This window comes from Lasioglossum baleicum, chromosome 12 (assembly GCF_051020765.1).
Source record: "Lasioglossum baleicum chromosome 12, iyLasBale1, whole genome shotgun sequence".
Classification (NCBI taxonomy): domain Eukaryota; kingdom Metazoa; phylum Arthropoda; class Insecta; order Hymenoptera; family Halictidae; genus Lasioglossum; species Lasioglossum baleicum.
The window spans coordinates 9,898,352-9,922,654 of NC_134940.1; the positions used below are offsets into that span (position 1 = coordinate 9,898,352).

The 24,303-nt window shown below is 44.0% G+C and overlaps 1 protein-coding gene across 3 annotated transcripts in view; it reads left to right on the forward strand.

The window, feature by feature from the left end:
• The window catches only part of LOC143214257 (uncharacterized), a 92,354-nt gene that overhangs the window by 7,946 nt on the left and 60,105 nt on the right, over positions 1-24,303 (forward strand). For 2 of the 3 annotated variants that reach the window (XM_076435036.1, XM_076435037.1), the window contains 4 exons: positions 19,583-19,640; positions 20,562-20,643; positions 22,018-22,103; positions 23,701-23,833. In XM_076435036.1, the coding sequence (XP_076291151.1) occupies positions 19,583-19,640; positions 20,562-20,643; positions 22,018-22,103; positions 23,701-23,833 (359 nt within the window). Of the gene's footprint in view, positions 1-15,375; positions 18,868-19,582; positions 19,641-20,561; positions 20,644-22,017; positions 22,104-23,700; positions 23,834-24,303 lie in introns of those variants that run through there. The other variant, XM_076435035.1, reaches the window with a different exon arrangement.

The following is a 24,303-nucleotide window of genomic DNA, read 5'->3' on the forward strand; positions in this document are numbered from 1 at the left end:
TCGGTGGAAGACTGACTGAAACTGCAATGTTAAACCGGTGTTTAAATAGAAGTAGAGTCGTTTCAGTAAATCGAATAAGCCACTTTCAGAAAGATAGTTCAATCATTTCTTTAGAGATGATTTTCGAGAAAAGGATTTTTAGATTCTTCTTTGACACGTTTGATATAGAAATTCCCGAGCGAAAATTACGAAGCACATTCGTACTCCTGCAGTTTCCAATAGTTTAACGATCTCCAGTCAAATTACAATCAATTTTCTTTAGGCCTGGAACAATTTATTAGGAGCACAGCCGCTGAAACTTTCACATTTCACCTTTCAAGCTAAACGCAGCTGTTTATGGTTATTGCACTGCGAATTTATGAAAGATAAAAATTGTCTGCCTCTCTTTGCAAGTAGGAGCCACTTTCTCTGTTTAATAATTTTAGCAAGTGATGCTCTATTCTTTTACCGAGAGATTCAACTTACTTAGCCAACAATCTGAAAAGAATATGATTTTTAAAAATGAATCTATTAACGTTTCTTTCAGACAGTGCCTCTAACATTTCTACTATTCCGTTTCGCGTGCTCATTTTTAGAGCCGCATAAATCCGTTGAATAATAAGTGATCTAACACAGAAGCATATGCAGATTATTCGGGACCGGAAATCCCATCATGTTTCACACATTACTGACTTAACGAGGCGACCGCGGAAAGCCAGTAAACTTTTAAATCTATCCGGCGAAACATTTTCGCAAAAGTCAGAAGTCGATCCGCGTCGCAACAAGCGGTAGATTAATTAATTGACGGGCCGAGTAATTTTTCATGTTCTCGAGCGGGGAGTGTCATGTCGCTGTTAACGCGTTATCGCGATTCCGGCTCGCAAAGTGACCCGTAGCTATCAACCAGTGTATAAACAGAGACTGTTGACGATTATGCAAATTCCGTTTTTCGCAGACGGGGTTTCAGTCGCGGCGGGCGGCCGGGCCGGTCGAGTCGTTGATTGAATTTCCCTCGAAAATGGAATAAATGGAATAAACGGAATAAATGGTATGAACGGGAACAAACGGAATAATGGGAGATCGTAAACGGCGAAATTTCGGAGCTAGCCGAATATCGAACGGCGACCCGTGTCACGTCCGATGAGGAATCGCTCGGCGCTCCTTGTTTTCCGCTTGTATTTCTTGTCCGGTGACAGTCGAAACGGATTTGTTTGAGAAGAAGCTGCGCGGAACGGTTCTCTTTCATCGACACGCGTTCTATCGTCGCCCGAGTCGCGCGCATGTATCATCGGACACGGTAATTGTTGTTCGCGTTTATTAGTCTAGTCGCACCGGAGGGCCCCGTTCTAGTTACTTACCGACATTCGATATTAATAATTTCGCGATCGCGCTCCTGGGGAAAATAGATAGATCGTCTCAGGGGGACGGTATCGCGACTTGCTCGAGCCAGTCTCGGGCCTTCGGAGCATTAGCGAGTGCATAATGCGTTCATAATTGCTAGCGTCGACAGACATTATCGCGTAATTAGGTTTACGAGCGACAAATGGCGATTGCTTTTTCGATGGACTCGATAATTAACCGGGTACCTTTTCCGCGGGCGAGTTACCTTTAACGATCGGCTGCCTTCACAAAGAGCTCTGCCAGAGACGCGCCATTAGCGCCGGGATCATCGGGAGCCGATAGATCGTTTCAATTGCCCCGGCCCTTCGAACTTGAATGAGACTATTTTAAATAGTCGCTCCCATTCGACTCCGACGAGCTCGTTTCGGGACAGAAACGAGCGAAGAACGGATCGAGTGGGCGTGGTCTCGATGCTCAACGCTCTGGGGAAACCGGGACAGTGCCCCACGGGGCAATACGCGCATAGACAAATCAGACAAATACTAGGCAAATGTTAGATTGAAAAGATAGTGGACTAGCTACTTTGATCTTCTTCTCTGTGGAATGTTCCGAGTGGGCGTGGTTTCGTTGCTCTTAATGTTAACAGCTCTGAAGATTATAGCTTTGTTCTTCTATCTTCTTGTAAGTACATTCTTCTGAGTGGGCGAGGCCTCCTTGCTCTCCCGATTTTAACAGAAAGGCAATCTAAATTTATTCTCACCACATATTATTTATACTCCCTAAAAACGTGCTCTTTCCACTCAGATTGTTCCGAGTGGGCGTGGCTTCTCAGCTCTTCGAATAGAAGCCGAACCATTGCCCTATGGCGGAACATATTCCCGCAACTATGACTGATTTAGAGCAGGTTTCACGGTGGAAATCGCGATTCGCGCACCGGTAACTACGGTCGCAGGCCGCCGGCCCGATAAACGTGTGCGTGCGTGCTAGTATTTGCGTATCGTGCGCGGGATGCAACGTGTGCGAATGTTTTGCCGACGAAGGGGCAACAATCGGTCGGTGCACAACGCGTATCGACGTGCGTGCACGCTTCGACGTTGTTTCCGAACCGCTGCGCAACGCGCGCGCCGCTCGCGGTTTCCACGAATCCGCTTTCTTCCGGAGACACTTTCGCGATGCAACCGCTAACGAGTTACGGTTCCGACGTGCGACGGATCGATGGATCGGCTGCATAGGAAATCGCCGAGTCGCACGGGATTTCGAAATTGTTCGTTTCCACGCCCATTAATTGCGCCACGAGGCTGCTCTCCGTCTCTTCTAAGCTAGGAAAGTCGATATCGTGGGACGTGGCTGTTTCCAACCATCGGTTAGATCATGCTCAAAATTATCGCAGGCCTCATCGCGTTTATTTTCTCAATGTACATCTTAGCCAATCGAAGAAATATTTGAAAAACCCGGGAAACCTGTTTAATCATGCTGGTGATTATCGTTGGCATTATTTGAATTATTTTTAGATCGTATAAAGCCTTGTATAAAGTGATGAGTAGACTGAAGATTTTACGCGTGTACGTGAAACATGAGTACGCGAAACACAAACCAGTCAAACACCAGAAGGATATAAGAATACGATCGCGTTACTTTTATGCAATTCCTAAGCCGAGCGATGGACGGAGAACATTCTTGTTTTGCGTAAAGATCCTCTGGTAATGAATTTTCATATTTTCCTATAACCTCGTCGCAGTACCCGGTGCAGCTGTACAGTTGAAATAATAGCAACAGAGGAGGAGCAGACATGAATCCATCTTTGAAAACACGATGTCGCAACTGGGTCGAAAAATATTACACAATCGTAACTGTGTAACTGTGTCAGACAAAAGGAAACACGAATGGATCGAAGGAGACGGCAGGGGCGGGGTTAATCATTTATTCAAAGATTGTTTGCGAGTCCGAGAGGATTATTCCGAAATATACGAATCGTTATCGCCATTCTAATAGAATTGCTGGCTTGTATACGGTTTTTCTCGGAACAATCGTTGGAATGCGATGATCGCAAGATTCCGTGATTGTCTGGACCGTGGTTTCAGCGATAGTTTGTCAAGTGTAGTTGTACAACTACAAGCCGGCGCGCGGCGCACCGTGGAGCTGCGTCCCGGAGGTGTACGAGAGTTCGATCACGGGGAAGCGATATCAATTTCGAATCCACATTCTCCAAAGAATCTTGGTCCGTCGCCCAATATAGCGCGATCAACGTCGCCAGGGACCGAGGAGCCCACCTTTCCTGGTGTAAAAATGGCCAAGAACACATAGTCCGCTGCGGTGTTTATAGACTGTGCAGTTTGACCTCGGCATCGCGAAAGACCAGTGATCCGGAGCACCCTTTGTGGCGTCAGAGATCGATGCGACTCACCCAGCCCTTCGATCCTGCGAAATTGTTACTCCAGGTGCTCCTGATGCATGCTACCGCTGCATACGACCCTGTCTCCTCTCTCCTCTCTCCTATCTACCCTTCATTCCATTTTTCTTTCGCCTTTATTCCATTTTATCTACTTAACCGCTCCCGAACGCTATTGACCCCGCGCAACGAGAGCAATTTTTTCCCTTTCTTTTGTACCTTCATCTTATCAGCTCTCTAATGGCACTCATAATCGTACTAGAAATGCGTACAAACCTTCTATACCAACTATGTTCCGTCCTATTGGCCATGTGCAACGAGTGCAACTTTTTCCCTCTTCTCTATCTGCATTTTATCAACTCTAATGGCACTGATGGCCAAGCTACAAGTACATACAAACCTTCTTTACCAACTATGTTCTCTCCTGACTTTTTATGTAACGAGAGCAATTTTTTCCCTTCCTTCTTCATAATCTGAATCTTGCCAACTCTGTACTAGGCATTGATACTCCTGCATATAACCATTTATCACATCTCCCTCCTGATTCTTTGGAGCGAACGCAATTTTTTCCTTGCATTTTTCTTCTGCTTTTCGTTTCATCAACTGATGACGTTCGCGTTGCATCAGGGGGCTGCATGCACAATTCCTCCTCTCGACCGAGTTCGTATATGTTCTAACCCCTTTTTATCCCCTTACAATGGGTAACATTTTTCTTTTCTATTTTCCTTACTTCTTTTTTTCGTTTTATCAACCGATGACCTCCATAGACTGCACCTGGGGTGCAGCATACAACGCAACCCTTTCTCAACCAACCGTGTCCCGTCCCGTTAACCCCCCTTGCAACGAGCAGCCATTGTTTTTCTTTCCCGCTTTCCTTTTTAATTCTCCATTTTATTAAACGATAACGCTGGTATTACTCTGGGGGCGCTTGCACCCCTTCTACTCTTCACCGACCATGCCATTTTCTTGTCAACAACTTTATGCTCTGCGAGTGGCAGATTTTTTCGTTTCCCGATGATCTTATCAATTGATGACGTTGCAATATACGCTTTCCCTCAGGGTGTCATCCTGTCACGTGCCTTTCGTAGTTAATCCATAGTTTTTATATTATCATTGATACCGGATTGACTGTCCCATTTTATGGACAGATGACGTCTACATGTCATTCAATTTTATTTTTTATTTCTAATTACTAATCTCATTTTATCAACCTACATATTTTTACTGTACGTTTTCCACTTCTTTCAACCAATGGCTGTTTTGTCTCGTGGGTTTTTTACAGGGTTAAATTCAATTTTTTATAAATCCCGTTTTCAATCTTTTAATTTTATCCAAACGCAATGAGTGCTCATAAATCAGTCATTTCTCCTGAAAAATGGTAATGGGGTGGAGCTAAGCACGAACCAGCGACCTCCGATTCATTTCCCACGCTTCAAGCACCACAGCCATCGAGTCCTACAACTCTTTAAACTCTAAACAAGCTTCTCAAAGCTCCAACATCATTCCAATCGTACTTAAGTATCCGCATCAACCCTCGACAGCGAGCACCATTTCCTTCGATTTCCTCGTTTTCTCATTAGTCCAGCCGATGGCGGAAAGAAACGGTCGTCGAACGGTTAATCGAGAGTCCCGATTGCGAATTCGAGGCTATCATTTGCTACGGTTCAGTCTCGAGCGAGCGGTTCCGCGCGGAAAATAGGGAAGCGAGTTGCACGCACCGCGAGCACGGGACAATTACTGGATGCCGTTGTGAGCGTTTCGAACACGCGGGGGAGGAAAGCGTGGAGGAAGGATGAACAGGAGGTGGAGAAGGAAGTATGGGAAAAAAGAGTGGCACCGATGTGTACCGGTCGAGAGGAGGATACAGTAGTACCTCGATACATGTGAAAATCTCGAATATACATATAGGGTTAACCAACAGTACCTATAGGATGTTGAATGAGAATATCTGTCAAACGCCATGTTTGTTTCTTGTCACTTTCATGTATTTCTAACCTACAATGATAGACAATTTTAACAATTGCAGTCGTATACGATTGAAGAGCGTGTTAAAGTTATTAACATTTATTTTGCAAATAAAATTTTTTGGCCTACATACTCGTCCATCAGAGCAAACAACTCGAAATTTGGTTAACTTTGATGAAACTGAATCGGTCCGTGCTAAACCAAAGTCTGGCAGACCAAAGACAGCTCGTTCGAATGAAAACATTGCTGCTGTTCGTGAAAGTGTTGCTAATGATTCATCAACATAAATTCCACGTCGTTCTCAAGAGTTGAGCATTTTTTCGAGTTGATGTCTGTAAACGTGGTCGTGGTGGTTATTTGACAGATATCGTCTTTCACACATAATTGTCATAGATGATACCTGATAATTAAATAAAAAAACCAATAAAATTAAAAATAGTATGTTTTTTATTTAAGAAAAACTTCCTATAGTCCATTTTGGATAACCCTTTATTACTTGGACCTTGTCTTGAAAATGGTACATTATTCATAAATTCTTTTGATCTCTTTGTTGCATTAATTGCACCTATTTTTGTTAAATATGTATGAAATTCGTAGTTATCGCAAGATACAAATATTATATCAATTATTACATCAATTTCATACCCACAAAATGAAAAAATCATGTACAATGGAATTAGTCTAGGTCGGAAGAAATGTTTAATTTTCATGTTAACATATTTCCGACTGCAAAGGGTTAATATTTGATTAACACTATAATAGCATACTACCGGAACAGCGTATCGCCACATAAATTTACATATCATTTATACATACAATTTTAATGGAGTTCCTTCTGTAAAATATGTGCCCATTTTAAAAATGTTAAAGATTTGGGGTGGTTCCCGAAATTTCTTGATTTTGTCCAGAAGATTTATAAAATTGGCCACTGTGGAACGTGCCAATTGCCGGGTCCGCTAACAAGAACGCAATCTATCGGGGTTTTATCGCGCGAGATCGGTATTCCGTTTAAAAAGCTGGTTCGACGATCGCGCCATCATGAAATTCCCGGGGCGTTTCCCGTAAAATTCCGGGGATGGTTTCGCGTTTTGAGAGTGCGAAGAGAGAGAGAGAGAGAGTGCTGTCTTTTCGCACACCCCCGCGTCACAGCCCCATCGTTCCGCATGAACCCCCGGCGGGAAAGTAAATTCGATTAGCACCGGCCACTTTCCACTCTCTGCGGGGGTAAATTCGATTGACGCCGCGATAAGATCGAACCATTAGCAGCGTGAAACGCGTTGTCTAAATTGGCTGCCGCGTAATCTAGAGCACTCGGCACACAGGCAGAGAGAAAGAGAGACAGAGAGGGGAGGACACGTCGAAACGGGACGGGACGGATCGTTCGGGCTCGACGGGAACACGACGGGCAATCCACGTCCAAACCATACCATGAATCTCGCCAGCCCTCGATCTACCCGTTGGAAAATACCTGCTGAAAAACGATCTCGACGAGCCGAGCGCCTGTCGAGATCGATTCTCGAGTCAACGACAGGGAACGCGAGTGATTCTCTCTCTCTTTTTTGAAAATGTGGAAGGGAATCGATCAAGTTCTGCTGCGTTAAGGAGGCAGCTCTGATTTTTACGGATTGTTGTACGAGATGATCGAGGGCTATTTTAATTAATTGTTCTCCGAATTTTCTTGAATTTCACCGTAGCCCACACGTTGTAAAATACCTGGTGAAAAATAGGAGAGGTTTTCTAAAGTTATGAGAAAGAGAGGAATTGGAGGGCTTGCTAGAATAAGGAGGCAGCTCTGATTTTTACGGATTCTTTGTTGTACGAGATGGTTGACGGCTAATTTAATTAATTGTTGTTGTAATTTTCTTGCATTTCACCGCGGCCCACACGTTATAAAATGCCTGATGAAAAGTAAGTGAGGTTTTCTAAAATTAAATATAAGAGAAAAGAGTTGAAGGGCTTGCTAGAATAAGGAGACAGCTCTGGATTTTGCAGATTGTTTGTTGTATGAGATGGTCGAGGGCTTTACTGTGTCCTACACGTTATAAAATGCCCGATGAAGAGCAGTGGAGATATTTTGAAAATGCAAGAGGGGAAAATTGAAGGATTGGCAGTACAAAGGCAGCTCTGATTTCTACACGGTTTTTGTTGTGTACGAGAAAGGCAAAGGCTAAATTAACTAGTAACTACCCTTCTCGTTTTGTTTCATTCTGTTGCGATCGTTGGAAAAATACGCAGTGAAAAACAGGGGAGGTTTTTTAAAAATATGGGAGGAAAGAATTGAAGGGGCTGCAGCAATTTTTTTGGTAGCTCCGAGGTTTACGTGTTTTTTTCTGGTACATGAACCGTCCACAGGCTGAATTAACTACCTACAGAGTTTTCTTACAGTTTACTAGCTGAGCACTTGGTTCATGTTTAACTTTTCCCATTTAAACAAGCAAATCGATGGAAATTATCGAATTTCCTTAACCGTTACAGGGTTAAAACGAACGTAAGCTTCTAGCTTCTAGAAACTTTTATGTTTTCAAGTTAGAGCAGCTTTGAGCGGAAAAAGGTGGTCTACTTCTCACCGATTTTCTAAAATTACCCGAAAACTGAGCTGATATCCTTATTGCGGCTTGTTCAATTCGCTCCTGGAGCAGAGCAGAGCAGAGCCGATAATCGGGACAGGCGTAGCTCACCGACCAGTCCCGTGTATAAATATTTTCCAACAATCTATTTTTCTCTTCCCTTTCACCCTTCGTTTTCACGCCTCGTAACCTACACCTACACGTACGTATGTGAACTTTCGCGCGCGTGCACGCCGAGTACAGTAGTGTCCCGATGAATGTAAAAAGATGTGCCCCATATTCGTGAGAAATTTGATAGTCCGCTTTCAATCCAATGTTACGAACACACCCCGCGTAAATTCGAATATTTAGCAACTAGTTAATAATCTTAATAACTTCAAATGAAAATCAATTTCTATATCACTATAGTTGGTTGCGATTGAAGTAGAATATTTTCATTTTTCGTAAGGATCCGCTGTGTAATTCTCAGTCTTCATACAGGGTGATTAAACATTTTTTTAAAGATTTGTTGTGTTCGCGTGCTTCAGTATTATGTGCAGAAAGTAGAATTGGTTGGTCATGATCAGACGCATCAGACGATTCCTAATAGTTTCTGCAGAATCACCATCTGTCAGCTCGTACCGCGATTTCGGGAACACCCCGTATATCGCTTGTGTTTTGTATTCGCGAATTTCCAGGATGATGCGACAACACCCCGCCGGAAATTTTCATATTGCTCGCGATAAGTGCGCACTCCGTAGCCAGCTAAGGGGTTAAACTTTCAAAGAAGCTACTTAGTCTGGCTCTGAACGGTTAAATCCCGATTCAGGGAGCAGAGCTGCGCGGAGCCGCGATTGTTCCTCGCGTTCCAGACGTACCGGCATTTAGATTGCTAAATAGCCCCGAGTATTCCGCGCAATTTGCGCCGCGAAGACAGTGGATAACGCGTTCACGGAGTTCCCGAGGCTGGTTGCGGGCTGCCTAGCCGCAAATTTGCATGCGACGAATCCTCCTCGTCACACCCTGGGGAACTAGAAGAACTTTCGGGACCACCGTGCCGTGCCGTGCCGCGCGACGCCCGTTTCGAATTTATTAGTGACTCGGTTGTTGTCGGGAACCGACTTTCATTTTTACGCGCACCGCCGATGACTGACTTCTTCCACCGCATGGTTGTAAAACGTACACCGGAGATCCGCCTATACAGTTAGGAAACTGGTTTTCGCCTGGTCGCGCGTCAAGCTGTATACCCGAAGCTATGGTTCCGAGTATTCCCGCTCGAGTGTACCGTACGAGAGAGCCTCAGCATCCTCTGCACTCGAGGTGCTATTATGTTGTTGCCTTTTTCTTCGGTTTTTTGGTCGACGGTTGCTGCAAAGAGATCGCACGGAGAACAGTCGGTTTTTAGCTGGATATAAATTATATGGGACTTTTGGGGAATTTAATTTAGATGTTAATTATTTTAGGGGATGAAAATTGCACCTTTTAGCGGATAATAGCACAGAATCTTTTTCTCTTCGATTTTTCTTACGCTGCCAGAATTTGGATAATTTTTTGAAGCACTGATGGTTGAGGGTTGAAAATGGCACTCTTCGAAAGAGGCTTGTGATAATGATAGAGAATTTTTCTACAATTTTTAGCTTGCAAGTTAATAGTATGAGCTCATATAAAAACAGTTGGGGGATGAAAAATGGTACCATATTTTGGAAAGAGAGACACTGATAATTGTACTCAATTTTTCACACGATACGAAGTCCAATAAAGTGCTGGATGATGCAAGACTAATAAAAGATCCTCGCAAAAATGTATTCTTATTTTATCTTATTTTCTACAGATGGCCATTTTTGTACCTCGGTAATTCTCCATCGTTTCCTTCGATAATTAATTGTATCAAACTGTACCAGTGAAAATCAATTTCTATACATCATTCAACCCCTAAGTGAGCTTCAAAAATGCAACAACTGAATCAGTCTATTTAATATTCGTTGTATTGGATTGGCAAATGAAGATTAATTTTGCTTCTCTACATTGAAAATCTAACAGATACAAGAACGAAAAGAATGTACATCTTTGAACAGTAATATACACGTGTCGTGTCTTAACATTTAAAAGTTAGTACAAACACATCAGAAAGAAAACATTAAAAAATGGATACCTTTATTTTCAGACGATAGTTGATCTGCAGCTTCGAAATTTCGGTTCGTAATGATTACACGATTCCGTCGTTAGAAGTGGCTCCGCAGCAGCATAGTTTGATCCCGAAGGACCATTTACCCCCAAAAATTGGGGCGTTTTTCGAGCGAACTCCAGGAGTTCGAAACGTGACTCGTTAAGAGCGCGTCGACTCTCGGTCGTGCTCGTTAGTTTTCGCAAGATCCCTGCTCTAGCAGATCCTGTCTTGCTCGCATACTTGCCGAACAAGACATTACCAAGCGCGGAATTATTGTATTATGGTCCCTAGACAGGACCGAGCAAACTCGTAAAATTGTTCTCCCGAGGACCGAGACGTTTATGAATACTGCAAAAGCTAAGCAAGCCTCGAGCTCGTTCACAGTTCCAAAGGTGTTACCCTGGTTTCTCAGGCTAATGACGCTAATATTGACGAGAGAACGATTAATAGTTCAGAAGATACGTGACGATAAACTCGAAGAGTTCCTGGACTTTGGCGGTGTTAGGTCACTCGCGCGTTTGAGATTTGCTGGAAGCACCTAAAAATTTTGTTCTCGCGGGCTGTAACACGATTATTTGAAAAGTTTGACAACTTCGCTCCCCGCAATGGCGTGCTGGAAGTTTATCGCGAAATCCGAGAAGCTTTATTGGCGGCAATATAAACTATAAATGCGGGAATTGTTCGGGGAAACGGTTGGGCGGATTTACGCGTTTCAATCGCAGAATTATTAACATTTGTCTAACATCAAATCTTTTAACTACCTTTTCGCTATCAGCTTTATTATTTCTCTCCACATTTTCATTCACCCAAAAGACTTTACTGAGCCGAAAACACGAAGAAATATTTCTTTAAATATGATACACAAAGGGAAATAAAAGACTTCTCTCTCAATCTTTTGTCTACATTTCGATTGTCTACACCTTGGTTCATAGAAAGAGAATTTATTCAGCGCGTCAGTAAAAATCATTGACAATTCCATGAATGCATTAGATCCATTCAAAATCAAAGACATATGTTTTTGCAAGGCTCATACATTAAACAAAACCAAGTTCGAGGCACGAACGGAGGGTTGGCAGACAAAAATCGGTCTCCAGAAGAAAAATGCATAATCGCGGGGTGCGAGAAAGTCTGCCGAGGTCGTCTGAAGAATTCCGGCTGTTATATCTCGTCGGCCGGCTGTATAACAATGTGTTCCGACCGAGAAAGGATTCCCTGGAACGTCGTCGTCACGGCACCGTTTCCCTCGACCCGAATTCGTCGAATCTACGCGAGCTCGCGGCACGTTCGACCGTGACCGGTCGCAATTTTACGCGAGATTTAGTTTAGAGAGTGCCACGTCCCTCGCCGGAGAAAATGCTAATCGGTGCCCGTTCATTAGAGGCCTCAGGTGCAATTCTGCATGGCCCGCAAAAATTTCGAACGCGATTGATTGCTCGGCCCGCAAATATTTGGGCGCGTCGAATCGGCCCGCGCAATATTCAAACGCGATTGCTCGGCGTGAACAAAGGGAACGTATTCATTCGGGTCGTACAAAATTTGGGGCGTGACTATTTGACTCGTGCAAGATGTGGGGGTGTGACTATTTGGCCTAGTGTTGTTAGTTCCTGAGCTGTGAAGGCTCGAGTCGCGACTTCAGTCGTAAACGCTGGAGCCTTCCAGGTTTGAACCTTGAGCTGTGAGAACTGGAGTCCTCAACGCTTGAGCTTGAAACTCAAAGACTCGAGTCTTCTGTATTGCCTGGATGTGTTTGAATATTCCGACGTAATATAATATGTATACACAGCCTAGATGCGGCTGTGCCCACTGTGACAAATATCATAACATAACAGCTGAGAGCTGAGCGTTGAAGCTTTGAGTCTTAAAGCTTTGAAAGCTTAAGCTTTATATAATTGTGGCCTTAGAAATCTAGTCTTTAAGACTTAGCTCTGGAGCTACGAAGACTCGAGCTTTATACAACACTAATTTGGCCCGTGTAGAAGTGGGGGACGTGACGATTTGGCTCGTGAAAATTTAGAGACGCCTCAGCCCATGTTCACGTGGAATTTGAGCGCGTAAAATTTGATTGCGCGAAATATTCGGACAAATTCAGAGCGTACAGAATCGGCACGTTCAAAATTTTGAGCGCGATTGACAGCTCCGCAAAAATGTTGAGCGCGTCGACTCGGCTTTCAGAATGTCCGAACGCAATCGCCGAGCCCCTTGTCTCACGATTCCCTTCCCCTATTTTTTTTTTCGTAAGCAATTTCTCGTGGAATTTGCTGCTCGTCTGGTTTCCATCAGGGCGCGCACAGTTTTCCCTCGACCGAGCTTTGTCAAGCGGGAAAGCGCGACGCGAAGGTTACGAGTTGTTTGACCCAGATCCCGCGAAATTTTTGATTACGACCGCGGCTTCTTAAACGTCACGGAATAAATGGCCACCCCTGCGCCTCTTTTTTCCTTCCTTCCTTCCTGCCTCCCTAGCTGCACCGAAACGAATTAGTGCAAAGTTTGAACTTTGTCCGCTCTTCTCTGAATACTGTCATTGTTATTAGACACGTCGATGAATGGATCGCTGTTGCTTTCAGAAGCTTCAATTTACAGTGGATTCTGAATGTGTTTGGGCACTGAATTTCCGATTTTTGGAAAATTGTCGGTATGAGAGATTTTTAGTCAATTTTCAGTATTGGAAACTAATTTTTGCAATTTCTACTTCGTTAAATACATTATCCCGATTTCATTGAATTTTTAAGGTTTCTTGGAATCGCACATTATAAAATTTTGATTTTACCGAAACTCAGGTCGTTAATCCAGCGACCAACAAATCCATGCAGCAGGACCAATATTGTCGGTTGATATCCATTGTCTGATTAAGCCATTGTTAATGAAATTTTAATGAGCGTTAATCTACATTACCGTGGTGTGTGCGTCCCAGTGTTTCGATGATTCATCGTTTAATTGTCTCTGGGTCGAATGGTTCCGAAGAAACCGATTTCGCGAATAAGTATAGAACAGTCCCCGATGGAACTTTTTCGAAACCGGTTCGATCATCGGGAGTCATTGTTCGCGTGCGTCGAATGAAACCGTGCACATCGTATTGTTTACGAGGCACTATTTGTTTGACAATGAAATTAGTTGAAGATTGTTTAAAATCAATTCGGACAGGCAGTGGATGGGCTTGGCAGTTCGATTAATTTTCCCGGTGTTCGCTTCGAAATCCGTACGTCACGTGTTTACTCGACGGGTTTTTCCATCTTCGTTACTCCGATCGTTTCCGCACCCGTGTAACAATATTTCAGTACCATTTCCATTAATATTTTCTTATTCTATTTAAGTAAATCCAGAAGTTCCTGCGAGTTCATTTAATTTGTACGGGCAATTTACATTTGTAAATTACACAAGGAAGATTTTCTTTCATGTAGACATCTTCGGTCTATTTATTCCTACCGTTAAAAGGTAAAGAAGCTCGAAAGCTTCGCCTCATTCTCTTTGATCTACAAAAATCATTAAAAAAAGAACCCACATTTCCACTTACCCGTTTCTGGCAATTCTGCTAGGAAATTTGGATTTCGCATAAATTCGCAGTCCGGTAACAGCAGTATGAGGACGTATACGTCTCTATCAGTTCCCGCTGTCAAAGTATGAATTACCCTGGGCTGTGGTACAGAGGGGGTATAAGCATAAAATATCTATGTATGAAGACGCGCGTATAAACGCGTCGTCTCGTGGAATTTTTATGGGTTCGTCGGGGGAACATGTTAAATAGCCCATAAAACCGTGGATCTACATAAACACATCCGCGACTCGATAATGGCGCACGAAGTTCCCCCCTTTTTCCCGGGAGGGATGAAAGCCTTTGAGGATCGACTGATGATCATTGTTCGACGCGTTTAACGGCATAGCTCGCGACGACGGGAGGAAGGTGAATAAGGCCTCCGCGGTTTCTCCAGCCATTATTTCGAGCACGTAACCCGATTTGCGCAAACATCGTTCAACCGGAGGCTCGGATCAAGTCCCTGTTAACGCGCAAATTTACCTAGGCCGTTGTTCTCCCGCTCAGGATCGGTTCTTCTCGCTTTCGGAAGCGGCGAGACAAGCCCGAAAAAGAAAATCCGTAACAATGGAACGCGATCTGCTCCGTTTCGGAGGGAAAACTTGGCTCGGGGCCAGAACGTGTTCAAATATCGCCCGACGATTCGGAGAAAGCGCCTCTCCGCTTGCCAAGACAATTTTTCAAGGGCGAGACCTGACGCCCACGTCGCCATTGATGCGCTAATGTCAGCTTAGAACGAAACCTCTTCTCCCTTTCGACGCTGTCCGCCGACACGATAACGTTTTAGGTTGTTGCGCACGCTGCGGCTGAATTTTTTAGAGCTTTTAGTACGCCGCGCCGTAGCGACGGCAGCGAATCAGCCGAGGAACTCCATGAGAAAGAAAATTAAAGGGAAACTTGATTTTTTCCCTTTTAACGCGATACACTTTTTTACACGATATACATTTGGACAGTATTAGACAGTTTTCGAGCTTTTAGTCATCTTTAGTGGTAGCAATAAATGGATTAAAGATGCCTGTTTGGAACAACATTAGAGAGAAACTTGATTTCTTCCCTTTTAACGCGATACGGTCGCAGGAAATCATATGCAGAGTGTTTTACGATGCTGCGCACTATTACGCGAAATTTCCGAGCTTTTATCAACTATTGGTGGTAGCAATAAATGGATTACCTGTGTCGCAGAAACTCGTGGGCAGAACGTTTTAGTGGTAGTATATAAATGGACTGAGAGGGTGCCTATATGGAAGAAAATCTTCCTCGTATAATTTATAAAGCCTGTGGCAACAAATAGGCTTCATTTTTTCCAATTTAGTACGCAAATTTGATAACAAACTCTGGAGACCGACAGCAGAGGGGTCTAACGAACCTTCCCGGGTGAGGATGTAGGGAATGGAAGGAAAGGGAAGTTAGTTATGGTTGGGCCACTGAAGGGCACATACATATAATGAGAACAATAATAAACGCATAAAAGTGAAACCCACAATATTCATTGCTACCCAGTCATCACACAAACTATACGTACCCCTGGTCTCTTTCCAGACAATGTAAAAATTATTTTCATATAAAACACTATTGACAATATAGTACTTCCGGTTGTGATAGTTATGAATAGACTTCCACGACCAAACAAAAATTCTTGACACCTTCATCTCGATAGAAACATTTCGCACCATCGCTCCAATTTGTTGTACCCTCGGAGCCCGTCGATTACTCTCGATCGCATCATCGTCTTATCGATCCAGGAAGCCATTACCGGTCGTGTTCCGTCGATTTCATCGAAAGCAAAAGTCCATTCGATCCTCGGTGAGAAAAAAGAAGGAGGGAGAGAGAGTAGAACGAGAGATTCATCGAAGACAATAAAAATCTCAGTTGACGAGGAGAGAAACTGAAACAGCGGGTCGGGCGGGCTGGCATCGAGCCTCGTGTGGGCGGGTACGGCGACCCGTCGACTGTTTACTCGATTATTTCGGAGATAAAATCGCGTGCAATTTACGCGGCAGTCCCGCGTCCCGAATTTAATACTGGATCCTATTATTCGAGGACCGGTTCGCTGGCTCCCGCGATCAGCCCGGCCCGGCCCGACCCGTCTCGGCTGAAAAATAATGAAAATCCTGCTGACTCGTTGCCGCTTCCGGGTCAGTGGCTGTTTTCCAGAAACTCGAGTGTCTCTGGCACGATAAGATTATTGCCAAGCGCGAGACCGTGACGTTCGTACCCGTTGCTGGACTATTTTCCAAGTCGCGGAAACCACTCCCGGGACTTTTGCCGAAGTTACGCCACTCTAATTATTAACCCTCGTCCGCCGAGCCTTTTTCCACAACTGTACAACTCGAAATGGTTAGAGCAGCTTCCGGATTCATTTAGCAATTTTTCAAATGCAGTTTCGAAACTTCTTCGTGCGAATCTATTAGTTCCCCTTTTGTCCTCAATATAAAAACCGTACATTTTATTTAACTGTACCACATTAATACTAGTCCCTCTTTTGTCCTCACAGTGTAACTTCATTTAATTGAACCCTTAATTGGTCGTGTGTCTTCTGGAAGACGTTGGTCAATTTTTTAGTATTATAACATCGACTATTATTTTGATGAAAAATTGGTCTTGTCGTAATCGTAATTTCTGATGGATCGCAATATAATTTCGTTTAATTACAATTATAACTTATTTATAATTTATCTATACTTATAATTAGACTGCGGATCTTTATCCAGAATAAACATTTTCTGCATCAATTTTAATAAACATAGGCCAAGGAAAAAAAGTCCTTTGCCTATTTAATAATATGAGCCGAAAATAATACATTGGTTTTTCTAAATTATGTTCGCCTCTAATCTTTTTCAAATTGGACTTATCGATTTTTGTTATAAATGCATTAAATCCGCAGTCTACTTATAATTCATGTTATGATGCATCGATCCATTTCGATGAAATTTTCCGAATGTACACGACCGATATGAGCTTACTGTGAAATTGTTAATACGGTAAACAGGGAATTTAGGTCTTAGCGAATTCGTGGACCGACTCGCCGCGCGTATGTTTGTGCGAAATTGAACCATCTCTATAGATCAGTAATTTCGCCTGCATCGAGCGTTCATTATGCTCGACTCCGTGCTCGAGTCTTTCGTTCATCGCATTTCTCGCGTTCCCCTAAATAATAAATCACTCGCAGTTAGAAAGTGGAACATAAGTTCCTTAGATTCGCCGTGGATACGCTGCGTCTGTTGTTTATACTGTTTCCTGACTATGGATGTTGTTCACGGAATGCTTAAATTTTTGGAGGATTTATGGTGCGTGAAAACGAGTATGTATGTATGTGTGTACACGGTAAATTATAACTCATCTTGCTGGATAAATTGTGGGGAAGTTTGAGGTTTCTTTTGTAATTGTATCCACACTGTTTCGTTGAAATTCGTTGCAATAGCTTTCGCAGTTGAACATGCTTTCTAAACAACAATTTGGCGAAAAAACTGTTGTGTCATGTCTATTGGCTTGTTTCCCACTAGTCCCGTTCAGTATTCTTTTGCAATACTTGTCGAGCAAAATACAAATTTATTGCATCAGTTGAAAGATAGTAGAATAAATATTAATTTCTTCATGTAATCACTTTAAATTCATTCGTAGATTCAAATTCTTTTAATATTCTACCACTGTTTTATACCAAATTTTGCCTAAGATATTCCATTAAAAATTGTGGAAGTTATTAACAATTAATGTCCTCTAGCGCAGCGATTCCATCCGCTCGAGTTGTCTGAAAGGAACAAATGACACCTCGTTTTACGCGACTTAAGCGTGGCTGTCTGTGGATCCGCAATGACTGATGCACCCTTTTGATCCTTAAGACTCAATCTATTACCTCCCTACATATACCTCAAAGTGAAATTAATGTATTTCTACCAACTCCGAGAGACAGAACCATCATTAAAACTAAATGGGTCGAGTCGTTGCGGTTTTAAAGCTTCCTCTAATTTTGCACGCTGTTCGGGACATTTGTATATTCAAAACGAAATCGAAGACATTCACAGCAGACATTCAATTCCTTAAAACAGCACAGCCTCCTAAAAATCAATTTACAACTAATTAGTCAGGTCTCGCAGCAGGTAATTATCATTCCAGATTAGCAGTACTGTTCTCGCAATTTGGGCAAGACAGTGGTTTAGGCCAACTTTAGCCAGACTTCCGGCGCAGACGGTTTTCCGGATGGGAGATTCGCGTTCGCGATCCTCTTCTGTGTAAACGTCGGCGCTCTCGGTTTCTCCTGCCGAATTTTTCTGTGCGATGGCGTCGAGCGGTTCCAAATATAAACCCCTTGGTCGGTGCTTGCCGTGCCATCCATTCCCGGCCCCGTTCGAGAGTTTATTTTCTATGGTCCGGCGACACGTGCGCGCGCGAGCATCGTCGCCGCATCGTCTCCTCTTCTCTCGGTTCGAGAGAGAACTTTTCGAAATTCCGACGAACTTCTCGACCCCGGGTGTCCCGTTTTTGCGATCTTCGAAGGTTGTGCCGTCGCCTCGCGTTTTCGTCGTTGTTGTCCTCTCGCGAGAGTGTGTGGTCCGACAAAAAGACGTGTCCGCGAACGACGCGAAACTTGGTCGCGGAACATGAGAACGATCGAGGAAAACAACCGGTCCTCGGCAAAACACTGACTCGACGGTTTCCCTGGCTCGATAAAACGATAGGTAGACTCGCGGATAAGGTGGATCAGACGAGAGGAGGATGTCGAGGTTCTTCCGCAAGATGCTTCTTTGCGGGTGCTCGCCCCGCGGACCGGGAATGGACTCCAGGACCTTTGTTGTTGACGAGTCCGTCGATGACGACGCGTCCAAGTCCAGTGAATTTCCACCCGTGGAGAGGAGCGGCGAGAATTTTGCGAAACACTTCGATCTGTCCGCCATTAGGTTCATAGACGACGAGGAGCCGGATGAGGACGCTGGTGGAAGCTCGATCGGAGGAGGTCCGACACATACAGATCGATCCGTGTGCTATCGTCTGCTCCCTCTCTTTCTCTTACGTTCGATGGCTTTGTTCGAACCCCTGATCTCTTGAGGAAATGTGAATTTTAGACAGAAACGAGTTCATCAAATGCGAGACAGCCTGACCATTTAGAGAATTTCAAAGCAATATTTTTTTCAACAATTTTTAAGACGAGAAGTAAATGAAGGGGTGGATGGATAAAGGTGTCAAGTTTGTTTTCTGTGAAAGAGTTTTTAACAAAATATGTTGTCCATTTTTGATGAATGAAGATAATTATTATCTTTTTTTTTGTATTAGAGGTTAACCATAACAATATAAATACATATATTTGTAATTGATTTTTGTTATTATCTTCATTCATAAAAACAGGACAACATACTTCGCTAAAAACTCTTTTACAGATAACAAACAATTTGTTGCTTGACACCTTTATCCATCCACCGCTTCAAATGTCTGTGTAGCTCCGGCGTCTTGCAATTAATCCACACCATTTTTATCTCGTATAAAAAACCGCGGAGAGTCTTTGTTTATGATCATTTACCAGATACTTTGAGCGTTTGATTCATTTCAATAAATCCTGCTCTCGAGACCTCCGTAATATCCGACACGATATTACAGAGAATCGCGAGAGTATACGTGTCTGCACTTAACCGTGATTCTGTGCGATTAATCCGATTGATATTGTTTTTGTGCAGAGTTGGACGGCTTCAACCCTGCCCGGTTGCGGAAGGCTTGGGTCATCGCCGTCGAAAGGTAATGAATGCACTCGGGGTTCAAGCGTTGCAGCCGAGCGGAGGCTCTGTCGGTTTTTTGGTGCAGCGATCAGTGAAATACGGGTTTCATTTGTTTCCGGACACCGAGGACATTGTGTTTGCAGTTCTACACTCGATTATTAAGTGTAGAATTGAATCCCGTGTATTTTTGGCATTTTCAAGTGCCGGTTTCAACATTAATTAAGTGCATCTCCAAAAAATTTTGTACTCTATTAGGAACGTGTAAAAAAAAGAATGTTCGTTATTGAAAACTTGTTAAATCACTACAAAACTTGCAAATGAAATGGCCTTGCACGCAGCACGTGACTAGGTGTTAAATTCTAGCTCTTAATGAATCTCACACAAATAGCACCACGACTATTCTACTGTTACATTGTTACATAATTTTCTTGCCACGTTCGTACTTAATTTCATACCCGGGATTGACAAGACGAATGCAAGATTGAATTCACCGAATGTCACGTCACACTGAAATAACAAGTAATCGATTAATAAATACATAGAGTCATTCATTAGCTTCACAATGAGCTAACGGTACAGCGTCGACAAAAATCTGACAAGCGGGATCAATCTTATCACGCGTCAGATCGATGCCGGTTCGTTCGAACGCGGAAATAGAGGATCGCCTTGGATCGGCAGAAGAAAGTGAATAAATTGGTAGCCGGAGAGAAATAACAGGCTTTTTAATGACCGAGCTGATCGGCGAGTACCAGAAGAAAAGAATTAATTAGGCTCGCCAGCTGGTTTTACTAGGTTCCCATTGTAAATCGCGATCAAGATCGAAAAGCTAATCAGTTCCTAGCTGTAAATCTTTGGATTTAGAAAGCCTGTTAAATACTGTCGACTGAAGTGTTGAGTTAGAGGTGTCTTGGTAAGATCAGACGGTGTTTCTGTGTTACAGGCGCGCAGAGGAAAGATTAAAGAGGCTAGCGTCCCATTGGAAGATTCAGATCTGCGATATTGAAGCGGTCCTACAGCGAGAGGTAAGCGCCGGTGTAACGAGCAATCGCGGGAACACTTTTCCAGTGTCGGGCCAGGTCGTCTCTCGATCGGCTCGCGGGAAGAAGATCTCGCTGGCCTTTCACCGACTAGGATCAACAACGCGTTACGTAATCCCGTAGAAATACGCGAATAGTATAGTGAAACCAGTCGCCGGCGGAGATGATCGTGCCGGGGAGGAGTCCGTCGGATATTTGTCAATATGCGTGTTCTTCTGCTACGTCTTCACTTAGGGACGAATTTCGAGGTCTGTACTGTGGTCCCAGTTGGGGGCCAGATTATAGTGTGCATTCCGTGGGAGGCAAATTTCGAGGTCCATGCCACGTCTCCTTGTAACAAAATGGATTCAAGATGTGTCTTTGCACAAAGACAAGTATCGAGGTCTTTACTGTGGTCCCATTTGGGAGTGAGTTTCTGCGGTGTATTCTCTTCTGGAGTGTAAGCTTCGGTGTTCACATGATCGCTTCTGAGCAAGTTTAGATGCTTCAGCTGTATACTTAGAGACAAGTTTCGAGGTTTATTCTGTACTTCTGTATAGAGACGGGCTCCCATGTACATTCTTGTAAGTTTCGTGGTTTAGCTACACTTTTGTAACCACTGTGTTTCCACTCGGAGACAAGTATCGAGTTTCACAGAAGCTGTACATTTAGAGACATGCTTCACGTTCCTATTTAAGAATGATTCATTCTTTTCGACATCATATTCCTCGTTCCTGACGATTTCGACCACAGGACATTTTCCCAGAGCCTTCAGCTCGTCCACCCGCAATCAAAGTCTTCTCGCAAATGGTTGTAGTGAACACCGTAAGCGATCGATCGCAGCACAATACGCAGAAGAGCGCGCGAGGTAGGCCGCGATCATCGCGGCATTGTATTCAATACAATTAGTTTCTATTCCATGGGCGCGCGTCGACAAGGGATCTATCGGACATTCTGATCAGAAGCCTCGGCGGATCAGCGACAGCGAGTGGAATCGGAATCGGTTACGGAGGCTGCTTATGACACGCGGAATGCAAAGTAAATGAGGCCCGAGTGAGTGAGTGGTAGCCGGGCCGATCATGCGCGGCCTTGGTCGAAGCGCAGCTCCGCCGGCGTATTCCACAGGTTGCGCCTCGAAAAACGTTTTGCCGGGCTTTTCTCTCTGACTTTGCCAGCCTTCTCGCATTTCTTTTCGCATTGCTTGTCGCGCCGCGAAAGAGCATCGATCGGGAAAGCTTTTCCCGGCTACTGGATCCCTTTGTCTCTCTCTCTCTCTCGTTCTTTCTCTTTGTCAAAGCACAACTGTTTGCCAACTAACACACACACACAACTCTCTTTCTCTCTCTCCCTTTCTGATCGTTTATGCTCGGTTCTGTGCAGTTCAACGAGTCGGCCGCGTCCACCAGCGAGGACAGCGCGAGCAAAAATGTGACGGGCAACCAAATTACCGTGACGGTTGCCGAGAAGTAAGTGCCATTTCATTCTTGACGGTTCTTTGCTTTTGGCGCCCTTCCCCCTACGCGCGACACGCTCGTTTCCCCCCTCTTCTCCATCTCCTTCCCCTCCCACCTCTTCCTCTCTTGTTTTATTTCAAGCTTTGTTGGTTTTTCGCCGCTCGCTCCGCTGGGAGATTGCGCCCCGCTCGTAAACCGGTATTGACAGACTGTTAAATTTTATAGGACACACTTGTGGAGCGTCCACGGCCCGTTATGTTCTAGACTGCCTGGACCAACGTTCTCTGTGACACCTAAGCGCGGCGATTGTTCGGATCATTTTGAAAATTGATCTTTATATCGGTATTTCCGGTCTGGGGAATTTCGGTGGCGTTTGTGCGATGCTGCACACGATACTGTTCGAGGAAATTGGAATTGGATTGGATACTTTCTGCATTGATGGTTCGAGTAAAGTCCAATGAGACTGTATCGAATTCTGTGCTTTTTTGTACAGCTCTGCACCTTATGAACCCATAAAACGCTGCATAATCGGAAGCGATCAGTGTTAACATTCCGTTTCAGTTTTTACGTCTGCTGAGTAAGCTTTGGTTAATGTCTCATACTGACATAACCCGAATGACCTCTAAAATTTTATGAATTCTGAAATCCCAGGGCTCGTTGAATGAATTTCCTGATCGCAAAACGATTGTGGAAAAATTGTGGAAGTGTGCTAATTTATAGATTCAGTCTTATTGTTCAGGTGGTTGTGCTGGTCGTTTTTATTACGTGTTTTGCGAGGAGATCTTAACGGTGCCAGGAACCGGCATAGTGTGCGCCGAGCGCAGCGCACTGCGAAACGTGAAAACTCGCCGCGTAACCGATGGGAAGTGCAATTACAGACCGGATGCGAGGAATTGCGATTGGCGTGATTGATACCCCATCCCGGCGCAACCGCGCATACCGTTGTTGTTTTTGTTCCGGTGGTAGCATCACCGTGTCAGAAGTCAATACCGGTTCACGGTGTTCCTAGCGATTTGACGCCGCGTGTCTTATACAGAGTTCGCCAATCATTCATCTCCGCTATTTTCGTCCCTCCATTGACAGCTGACATCATCGGACATCCATGCATTCCGAACAGTCGATAATTCGGGACACATGTACCCGCAATCAATTTTTTCATTGACGCATTACCAGCTCTCCAATAACCTGTCATCAATTCCCTTCATTTTTCATCTTGAAAATAAATAAAAATATTAAACTCGTGTTAACTCTGCTTTCCCGAGAGATGAATTGTTAACGTCACAAATTGAAATACGTGCTGAAGAGTCTAATTTCTAAAAAATATAGCCAACTATATGATACTCAGAAGAATTAATTTTTAGAGACAGTGAGAAGATTCTTCAACCACCCCAAATAGCACTCTTCTTTTCCAAGAAATAAATTGTTAACGTCACAACTTTAGATTCATGCCGAAAAGTCTAATTTCTAACTGCAGAACCTCTTCAACTACCCTAACATTAAAACGCAAACCTCCTTTCCAAGAGACCAATTGCTGCGCCCAATTGCACCACGATTCGACTTGCCCTCTGGTCACGAAGACATTCTTAGTCAACTATGAATTCTGTCATAGGGAATCAAGCTCGACCATCTTTGCCCTGAAGCTGAGCAACGGTACGATCCCGAAGGGGCCTGGGAAGGACTCGAGCGAGGTGAAGGACGCGCTCGAGAAGCAGCAGAGCCACCCCGAGGAGACGAAACTTTTGGTCAGTGTCAAATCCGTCAGACAATCTTCCTCCGGGGAACGTCCATGTGGTTTTTAATATCCTTGAAAGCGACTGGCCGCCTCCCGTGTCTTTACACCTTCCGCGTAAAAATGATTTCTCCTTCGCGTCGCTTATGTAAACGCGGACTCACCGTGGCGGCGCGCGATTGGTCGAGCGTAAAGCAAGCATTTCCCGGAACCGCGATTCGTTGTCCGTGCTTCATTCCCGCATAATTAAATCCGCGAGGCTGCGCGCCGAAGAACATTATTAGAATAAAAATGCGAAAGATCGAACGAGAAAAAACTGCAGCACTGAAATCAATGAAATAAACCAAATGAACGCATGAAACCAACGTGTTAAGGTGTTTGATTAGTTTGCAAACATACCTTGCTCGGTCCACGTGTAAATCGTACAAAGTGCAAGGTTTGCAATTATACCGGATGTCCCATTTAAATCGATTCTCTCGAATA